Source organism: Octopus bimaculoides, chromosome 12 (assembly GCF_001194135.2).
Source record: "Octopus bimaculoides isolate UCB-OBI-ISO-001 chromosome 12, ASM119413v2, whole genome shotgun sequence".
NCBI classification, from domain to species: domain Eukaryota; kingdom Metazoa; phylum Mollusca; class Cephalopoda; order Octopoda; family Octopodidae; genus Octopus; species Octopus bimaculoides.
In genome coordinates, this window is record NC_068992.1 from 63,928,606 (window position 1) to 63,939,907 (window position 11,302).

At 36.8% G+C, this 11,302-nt stretch overlaps 1 protein-coding gene across 7 annotated transcripts in view; it reads right to left on the bottom strand.

Moving 5' to 3' along the window:
- Positions 1 to 6: 6 nt before the first annotated feature.
- The window catches only part of LOC106881030 (CREB-regulated transcription coactivator 1), a 165,009-nt gene continuing 153,713 nt past the window's right edge, over positions 7 to 11,302 (bottom strand). For all 7 annotated transcript variants that reach the window (XM_014931226.2, XM_014931224.2, XM_014931228.2 and 4 more), the window contains one exon: positions 7 to 2,147. In XM_014931226.2, coding sequence (XP_014786712.1) covers positions 1,936 to 2,147 — 212 coding nt within the window. In that variant the 3' untranslated portion in view covers positions 7 to 1,935. The remainder of the gene's footprint in view (positions 2,148 to 11,302) is intronic.

The following is an 11,302-nucleotide window of genomic DNA, read 5'->3' on the forward strand; positions in this document are numbered from 1 at the left end:
AGTCATTTGACTGTGGTCATGCTAGAGCACCACCTTTAGTTGAGCAAATCAACCCCAGGACTTATTCTTTGTAAGCCTAGTACTTATTCTATCGGCCCCTTTTGCCAAACCACTAAGTTGTGGGGGACGTAAACACACCAACATCGGTTGTCAAGCGATGATGGGTGGAAACAAACACAAACATACACACACACACACACATATATATATATATATATATATATATATATATACGATGGGCTTCTTTCAGTTTGCTTCTAATAAATCCACTCACAAGGCTTTTGATTGGCCCGAGCCTATAGTAGAAAACACTTGCCCAAGGTGCCACGCAGCGGGGCTGAGCCCAGAACCATGTGGTTGATAAGCAAGTTACTTACTACACAGCCACTCCTCCACCTATATATATATATATAAATAAATACATATATACATAGTCATATATATACATACACACACAGACATAAATTCATACACACACACACACATATCATTTAGTAAGAGTTTGACTCAGCTCTGTTGCAACTTAAATTTTCACAGGCTTGTAGAGCAAACCCAATTTCTCAAGATATCCAAATGCCTGATGACATTGTTTCATTCTAAGAGTCTATGCAACGTTAAGTGTCATGGGGCTGAGTCAAACTCTTATTAAATAACACGTGTGACTCCTACCAAATGTGTTGAGTGCCACATTTGTTTGTCCACTTATTTGTATATATCATTTAAAAAAACAAACTGTGCTCAGAGCCTGCAGATTGCTTGGAGAACACAAGGCAGGTCATAAAACGTGCCTAACCACGTGTCGATATGGCAAGAAACTATTGGTAGCCCTTATTTTAAGAAGTGTGTGTTAAATGATGTATATTTCTCATTGGATGGAGTACGTTTTTTGTTGATCTTATCTTAACAGAACAGAAAACTATACATATATGAATGTGCATGTTTGAATGTGTGTGTGTGTGTGTGTGTGTGTGTGTGTGTGTGTGTGTGTGTGTGTGTGTGTGTGTGTGTGTGTGTGTGTGTGTGGTTGTGTATATTTTCATATTTCATTTCTTTGGATGAGAAGTAAAATAAATTCCCACGGTGCATAACAGAATCTTAAGACGTCTACTTCAAAAGTAGCAACTGACTTGACTGAGGTTACCACAAGCCTAATACACTAGTGATGAACTATCAAGAAGAATTAGCATCATTTGAATTTTTACATTTTCTTTTTTATTCTTGATTTCTTTTGGTTTCACTACATACATGTATGCATGTGTGTGTGTATGTGTGTATATATATATATTTATATATATATACACACACACATATATACATATACACACAGGTATATCTATGCATGTATATAGAGAAATAAATACACACACACATACACACACACGTATACCTAAGTATATGCACACATACATCCATATATACATGCATACATACATACATATGCATCATGTGATGCCCGTGTGTGCTGATGAGATGGAATGTCTACTGTCATAGAACATGTATGAAGAGAGGAATTGAAAGGTGAATGTAAGCTTTGTACAGTAGAAGCCAAGGGATGGTGGTGGTAGTGGTGGTGGTGGTGCTAGTAGCAGTGTTGTTGTTGGTGGTGGTGGCGTTGGTGGTAGTCATGGCAATGGATGCAGTTTGTGGTAAGGAAGGACACAGCACCAGAATGCATTCTCCTCCCCACAGCCTCCAGAACTACCATCAGCTAAGGAAGAAAGAAAAATATATATATTTATTTATATATATATCTGGAATACTGGAGATGATTGAGCAGCAAAAAAATTGTTTGTTTTTCATTTTTCCAAGGGTCAGGGTAGATATTCCAGATTTTTGACAGGCAATATTAATCATGCATCTCGCTTGGCTAATGCAGAACAACAAATGTTGATGTCGCTTGAAACACCGTTACATGCAGACTGCAATGATGTTGCTTCACTGCCGATCGAGTTTGAAAGAATCCTCAGTGGCAGCATCAGTAACAAGATTGGGATCTGTTAACATCTGGACATCGTCGATATCCAGTGGTACCAATCCAATTTTCAAAGCTTCCTCTTCTGGTAAGTAATCGGCGTCAAAGTCATTAAACCCAGTTATTGCATTACCAAGCTCTCGAGCAAAATCTTGCCTGGACAAATCATCAGCACCTGGATAATGAAAGAAAGAAACAAAAAATTGTATGAGAAACATTTCAAGATCCAGAAGTTTGTATTTTAGTAAAAAATATTTCAAAGATGCAACAAAAGCATGAAACAGATTTGTTTCTTAACCTTTCAAAATTAGACCAGAAAAGTTATGCCAATGACTTCTGTACAATCAACATGGAATCAAAGAAATAGTTATTGAAATCAGTTTAAGATATCCCAAAATTTAACTAGTAAATGTTATATCTACAAGATTTTAGCATAATAGTCGAGAACATTGAAATTTTGCATCTGAAATCTAAGTTCTGGGTTCAAACGCAGACAAAGAATAGAACATTCAAAGACAACTGGTGAACAAACCAAATGAAATGCAAAGTACAACATAGAAGCATGAAGAATAAGGTCAACAAAACAATTTCTGGGTTTTTTAAAAAATTATTCCAGAGAGAAAAAAAATTTTTTTCCACACAGTTACAGTAGCAAGGTATGAAAATAGCTCATTAGTTTTCCCATTATGAAACCAGCTATTAATTCCAACAGCACAGACAGAGACACACATACAACAAACACATTTCTATGTCTGTTTTCAGCTTTGACATGTGTTAATGAGGAGATGGGAGGGAATATTTCATGGTTAGATGCACTTCATAATGTCAACCACTCAACTATGGAATGGGAATGGCAGTTATTTTTTCCAGTTAAGTCACCTCTGGTAAATGGTGCCACACATTTTCTCCAAGACAACACAACAAAATTCTTCTTCTGGCATCAATTACATATTAAAAACAAATTGATTCACTAGATATTAATCTCATCTTTTTCTGCTGTTTATCAACACTTAATTAACTCCAAATATTATCTAATCATCGTCTTTAGGAGCAATATAATGGGGATGAACCACTACCACTACCAACATAAGAGTACCATTCGGGCGGCATTAATAAGCGTAGATGAAGGCAATGGATTGATAGAATGATTAGAGTTGGAAAATGTCTTATGGCATTCATTTCAGCTCTTTATGTTCTGAGTTCAAATCCTGCTGATGTGAACTCTACATTTTGGGAGGGGGTCAATAAAATAAAGTACCAATCTAGACTGGGATCATAGTCATTAACTAAACCCCACTCACCACAATTTTGCAGGCATTATACCTAAATTAGAAATCACTAATAAAATTAAATGCAAAGGGGTAAAGTGATGGCTACAATACTGTGCAGTATATATTTAGTTACATCCCTTTACATCCTGAGTTCAAATCTTGGTGAGGCTGATTGCTGGAGTAAACCCATTTATTGCGGCTATCTACGCAATCTGTTTCCTATAAGACACTGTTTTGGTCATTGCTGATGGAAAATGTAAAGGACATTATTGTGGCCTAAAAATGGAATCCCTGATGATTTATTTGTCTGCAACCAGAGAATTTCAACATTCTGCCCAAGCCCAAACCTATTTTATGCAAGAGAGGAATGGCTATGACAATTTTGATGCTAGAGTTGATGTAGTACCTATTTCATTTTAATTAATTTCATTTAAACTATTCTAATAATAATGAGAGAGTCATGAACATCATCACACAACCTACAAATCAGAGTTCTTGAGGTTGTCAGTGCGGAAAACAAAATCAAATTTCTATGTAAAATTAGAGTTGTTTCATTGATGACAGTGATGTTAGACTAAGTCTGTATTTATCTGGGTGCATGTCTTACAGATTCAGTCCATAGTGTTACATCTAATACCACCTTCATTTTTAGTTCATACAATTCTGCATTTTCTTAATGTATACATTTATATGTGTATGTTTGTGCACATTATTTTTGTTGCAGTGAATGAAATTTGATGTGCTTTTAACTACTCTATGTCGTCTTGCTTAAAATGGATTTACAGACGCTTTTAGCTGCTCTTTGGTTTAAAAGGGTTAATGTGCATGTAGTGTTTATGGAGCAGAAATAAATTGAAATACATAACCACACCCAGCCATACACATGACAAACATACTTTACTATAAGATGTGAAACAGTTGAAGATGAACAACTAACCTCACGTTAAACAGGTAACTGGTTTGTCATGTTATGTTCAACCTCACAAGAAGTGTGTGCATGCGTGTGTGTGTGTGTGTGTGTGTGTGTGTGCGTGCGTGCACGTGCACTATTGGTATTGATTTCTTGAAATGACACAAGTCCAGATTTATAACTGGTATAGTGTGGCAAGTATTGCAAATAATAATGTACAACAATAACAACCAGAAAAGGAGAAATAACATCATATAATGCATCTCTAGACCAAATACCCAATAATACACTAAGACATGTCACAGATGCTTCATACACTAAGATGCATCATAAGATCATCTGTTCATACAGAACCTAACCTCAAGCATAGTCAAGATAAATCAATATCAAAAAGTAGGGTTAATAAACATGTTTTCAGAAGAAGATTCTCCTCCCCTTTCTTTTAAGAAATAAATGATTTCCTTCATCATTTACTTCTTTCAAATCATTGACATTTCATATTTTGTGAGTGTATCAATATATACACACATATGCGCACACATATAATATGCATCTCTCTCTATATATATATGTGTGTGTGTATATATGGATATACATACATGCACATACATATGTGTGCGTGTGCGCGCGCATGATATTAAATAATTTTAAGTAACAGATTATAACTGAAGAAACTTTTAGCCAAAATCAAAAGCTCAGAATGTCACAGTTGTGTAAATCTAATCTTTACTCTCTTTGATAATCAACTAGTCCTCTTACCTCTCTAGCTGCAACAGTGACCAAATTCACAGACAAATCTTTAGTTAGCCTGGGTCTACAGTAAAACAAACTTGCCCAAGGTGCCATGCAGTGAGATTGAAACCCAAAACCATGTGGTTAGGAATCAAACTTCCTAACCACACAACCATGGCTATACCTATATAGCAGCAAAGTTTTCTCCAAATCAAACCCCAAACACTTTAAACAGGGACACAGTAGTACTAAAGATCTGCCAAAAGCTGGGGTAGTCATGGTTAAAGTGCTTTTGATCTGGCACTGTCGCTTACGACAATGAGGGTTCCAGTTGAACCAACCAACAGAACAACCTGCTTGTAAAATTAACATGCAAGTGGCTGAGCACTCCACAGACATGCGTACCCTTAACGTACTTCTCGGGGAGATTCAGTGTGACATAGAATGTGACAAGGCTGGCCCTTTGAAACATATGTACTATTCGTTTTTAGCAGCTGAGTGGACTGGAGCAACAGGAAATAAAGTGTCTTGCTCAAGGACACAATGTGCCACCAGGGAATCAAACTTGCGACCTTACAACCATGAGCCAAATACCACTAAGTCGCACACCCTCATGCTTTTGATTACAGTTTTGCTAAGAGAAACTAAACAACAATACCACCATAACAGTACCCAAGTATCCAACTTCACCCAACCTCCAATCACCACCTCTTCATGATTTGTTTGTGGTTAATAGCATTGATTCAAAGACACAAAACAGAGATCCACTAATTTAAAGATACAATAGAAGAAGAGAAATGGAGAGGGCTGTGACTTACACCTGCTTTTCTTTTTGTTCTTTCATCAAAGATTTAATTGTTTTCTGAAAGTTCCTGACCCAGTTTTGACAAGGCCACCCACTCCTAGTAGTCAAGTTTTGGTAGTGTCCCCCCCCCAGTCACTGAGAATGCTCCAAGCTGTACTATTTCATAGATGAAGCATCAAGTGTTTGCCTTACTTCACGGGAAATTTAGAGCATCTCAAGTGACTGTGCTTTTCGTGCCATCATACCTTAATGCTTTAGTGTTTAATCTGGCCATATCAGGCCCATATATTCTACCTGTTTTATGTTCAAACCAAACGGATCTGGCCTCTCACACCTACCCTACAATGTTATTCTAAAAATAAACAATCACATCATAGAAATCTGAGAGCTACAAATAAATGTTTGATTGACTCAAAACAATATGAATAAATAAGCATTACATTTGAGAGAGGAATCTGAATATTAAAGGGTTAAATAGTCATTACAACTGTATAGCTTAGTTCAAAAGTTTATCTTTTCATTGGTTCTACTTGGAATAGTCTCTGTCACAACCATTCACAGATCTAGTCTGTGACTCATTCATAGAAACTCCCAATTGTCTATGTTTACAGGCTTCTATCTCCACTGACTTCTTGAACAACATATAAGCAACTGATGTACAACAATAGTGTAGAAGGGTGCATACATTTGTGAGAATGGGTGTGCATGTGTATGCTAACATGTATATGTGACTGCATATTTATATACAAAATTATAATACTACAAGTCAATGACAAAGGCAAAATATTTTCAGGTTCAGAACACCTTAAAATTCCACTAATACATATAAATTTAATACTACCAATAATAACAACAATTATTATTATTATTTCAAATGTTTGCTACAAGGGAAGCTTAGGGAAGGTGGGGATGAGTTGATTACATCAACCCCAGTGTTCAACTGGTACTTACTTCATCAATCCCGAAAGGATGAAAAGCAAAGTCAACCTTGGTTGAATTTGAACTCAGAATGTAGCGACGGGGGTGAAATACCGCTAAGAATTTCATCCAGTGTGCTAACAATTCTGCCAGCTTACGATCTTAATAATAATAATAATAATAATGGTTTCAAATTTTGCCACAAGGGCAGCCATTTGAGGGGAGGATATAAGTTGATGACATCAACCCCAGTGTTTCACTGGTACTTAATTTATTGACCCCGAAAGGATGAAAGCAAAGTTGACTATGGCAGAATTTGAATACCCGAAACTTTGGGGAGGGGGCTAGTTGATGACATTGACCCCTGTGCTCAACTCGTATTTATTTCATTGATCCTGAAAGTATGAAAGACAAAGTCAACCATGGCAGAATTTGAACTTAGAACATAAAGAGACGAAATGCTGTTAAGCTAATGATTCCAACAGCTCATTGCCTCAATCATAATGATTTTTAACAAGAGTCTAAAGCTACACACACTGAGGGATGGGTATAGGTGATCAAACCCCCTCCACTACTTGACTGGTAACTGTAATTTTTTCTTATTTTACCAACCCGAGAGGGATGAAAATTAAAGATAAATTTGGTGGAATTTGATCACAGGATGTAAAGAAATGTAACAAATTACCACACTGCATTCCCCCATCCACCCCACCTCCAACACTAACCAATTCTGCTATTCCCTGCTCTTTGAACAACAGAGGTGACAAGGACGAAGATGATGAAGTATTAGATAGTAATTACTCTGAATTTTAGTCTCACCTAAAATATCTAGTGATATATTTTCAAGTGATAACACTTCTGTACCATATCTAGCACTCTTATGTTGAGAGAGAGAGAGAGTTAGGTTCAAATACTCCACCCCTTCATCCTCTTGGATGACCTAAAATGGCACACAGTTGAATAGTTGACAGCTTGTAAAATCTCTTCAGTATTGCTGGGAGATTTAGTGAGGACATTAAATTATCATTTGGCCTTGGCAATCATAGGAAGTTGACAATACAGGAGACAGAGTAACATAGCAAAGTAACGAGTCAAACCAATGATTTGTAGCTCTATAGAAATGGAGATAATACAGGAGATGGATAACACTGCTTTTTATTATAGGTAATTAAACATAGATGAAAGTACGAGAGAGAGAGAGAGAGAGAGAGAGAGAGAGAGAGAGAGAGAGAGAGAGAGAGAGAGAGAGAGAGAGAGAAAGAGAGAGAGAGAGAGAGAGAGAGAGAGAGAGAGCTATGAAAATGAGAAAGAAGAATTCTGAGCAGCAAAAGCATTATCACTGCTATTAGCACATTTACAATTGCAGACATAGAATATGGCTTTGAAGAAATGGACTGGAACATGATAGAATTAGATGTAACAGATCACAGCACTAGAAACATATGAAGACAAATATCAGATGCCACAGAACAAATTAGATTATCTGGCTGCTGGTGATGATAAGTGAACACTAGCACCAATTGACGCAACAAGATATCTAAATATTGGCAATGTATGCGAGTAATTGAAGACACTGTCACAAGTAGGGGCCAGTGGTGAAAGTGGACTGGTCAGTGTTGAGCTCCCAACATCATTTACATTGTGGGAGGAAGGAGAGAAAGATTTAAAAACCAAACTGTGCTATTTTTATCCGGTTTCAGTATTATATTTACAAATTTCTTCTTACTGTGTTGTTCAATATGATAGAGCACAGCTCCCAAGTGAACCATGATCTAAATCTCATCAATTAATTCGGTAACATAGCAATTGTGCATGTGTGTGTGTGTGTGTGTGTGTGTGTGTGTGTGTGTGTGTGTGTACCCATATATGCATATTTGTTGGGATGCTAAGCTAATGTTAGGAACATAAATTGTGACTAAGGTTTGGTAGGAGATTTTAATTCAGAACTTTTGAAATAAGATATTTGTACTACAGAGCCAGGGGCAGTTTCAGCCGGATTGGTATCAAAAGGGTTAAAACAGGAAATCTATACCACCCCCAAAAACCAGGGGTCTTGGGCAGGTTGGTATCAAAAGTACTCTTTGATGGCAAATGCAACTGGAAAAAGCCACAGAACTGCTAGAAAATCCCCAACAGAGAAATAATTTCTCCTTAATGGCACTGTTTATGATCAAAGCAAAGTACTATAAGAAGAGTACATTCTGATTGTTTAGTTTTGTAAATCTAGGCCAAATAGACTGGTGCAGACATGCTAACAAAAGTATAAGCCATCTGTGATACAGTGATTGAATAAACCCTTAATTTCTTTAGCAGAATAACTTCTACCCCTGCCCCAAGCTAGCTTTTAGTCCACCTATTTTGATAAGTACATTGATAAATATATTAATGTCATAGCTGACAAAATACTGTTATTTTTATAATCTTGTGACAAGAATATATATATATATATATATATATATATATATTTACACACACACTCTATGGCTCTTGTAACGCCTGTTTTTCCATGTTACCATTAGGCTGGATGAAGAATTATTTCAGGCAGGATTTTACAGCCAGATGCCCTTCATGTTGCCAACCCTTACCTGTTTTTCATATGAGGAATGTTTTTATTCCACATCATCATCATCCAGTGTTTTAAATCCAGGTTTTATCCCCGTTAATGGGGTAGCCATAGCAGATCTTTGAAAATGTATAGTAACCAACTGTGATGCCAACAAGGAATATCAACATACAGTTACATTGACACACAATGAAACACTCTCTATAATTTTTGTGCACCAAATTCTCTCATAAAGCATTCATTTGATGCTTTTGAGCTATCGAAGAAGACAATTACTAAAGAAGGCACTTACCCACAGCTGTGCAATGGGGCCAAACCCCAAATCACATGTTTGTGAAGCAAACTTCCTAAACTGCATACCTGTGTGTGTGTGTGTGTGTGTGTGTGTGTGTGTGTGTGTGTGTGTGCACGCGCGCGCGCGCGTGTATCTGTGACAACCAGTGCTGACTTGTTTACATTCCTGTAACTTAGTGGTCCAGGAAAAGGGACCAACAGAATAAGTACTGAACTTAAAAATTAGTACTGGTGGTGGTTCATTCAACTAAATCCTTCAAGGTGGCACCCCAGCATGGCCACAGTCTAATGACTGGAACAACTAAAAGACCAAACACACACATGTACGTACATATGTATGTAGTCAGCAGCTGGGTTCATGCCTCAGCTGACAACAGTAAATCAAATCAAGTCTTTTGGTTTTATTAAATTTTTAAACAATGCATATTAAAAAAAAAAAGAAAATCTAAATCCTGTGTAATCCAAATGTAATCTCAGAAGAGTAATCAAAGAAGAAAGGGGTCTAAAGAGCAAAATCAAGAGCATAATTATTATGTTTATAACATTAGTTTTTTCTTCAAAGGGCCGCTTCAAAACCTAGAATGCTTTTCATTTTGTATTTCCTTTGTTTTCTTTAGATATTATTTGTATTTCTTTCTCTTCTTTTTTTCTTCTTAGCTTCGTTTCCAAGACTACCCCACATATTTTTTTTGTTTGTTTGATGTCCTGTTAAAATTTATGGAAAGGATATTTGGAATATTACCACAAAATGATACAAGCTCAGGTTTCTTGTTTCGAACAAATAATGAATGCAACCAACCCTAATTCCCTGATCCCAGCTGACATAATGGTAGAGATCATGTGACACCCTCGCATTCAAACAATGGAGAACATTTCCATTTGATACTGTTTATTCATTTGTCATGGTCCCATAGAAAATTAGACTGACCAAGATAATCCGACGGATATTTTAATATTCTATCTCCATGACACACATGTTCGTTCCTTCTCTCTCTCTCTCTCTCTCACACAAAGTTTGACTGAAGTTATCCATTTATAACAGTCTATTATCCAAAACTCATGAATTTTCTGTAAAAACAAAAATAAAAATAAAAAACAGGAAAAAAAAATTCATCAAAGTAAATATAGCCATACACACACACACACACACACACATAGAGTATGCTGATGTATAAGATACATTTTATTCTTAAATGTAATAAAAAACTGCAATGTGTCTAATGCAACTGTATTATGGATGGGATATCCAGTGCGTAAGTGTATGATGAAACACTGAATTTGTATTTTCCACAAAAAAGTAGGAGGTTGTCTTATGTAAGAGTGCATCTTATACATCAGCATATGCAGTGTGTGTGTGTGTGTGTGTGTGTGTGTGGAGAGAGAGAGAGAGAGAGAGAGAAAGTGAGAGATGGATTTCAAATCAAATTGTTGTAAGGTTGAAAATAGCCAAGACTAAAGTAGTACTAGTTAGTAGAAACTACCAAAGTCTAACAGTGTCAGAGAAATAATCATGATCAGTCTACATAATGGAAGAAAGCAGATGCTCAGTAGTGCACGGTAATGTTGAAATGTATGTGTGTGAAAGAGAGAGAAAGAAATTTTATATTATATATCATCATCATCATCGTCGTTTAACGTCCGCTTTCCATGCTAGCATGGGTTGGATGATTTGACTGAGGACTGGTGAAACCGGATGGCAACACCAGGCTCCAATCTAATTTGGCAGAGTTTCTACAGCTGGATGCCCTTCCTAACGCCAACCACTCAGAGAGTGTAGTGGGTGCTTTTATGTGCCACCCGCACGAAAACGGCCACGCTCTCTCTCTCTCTCTCTCTC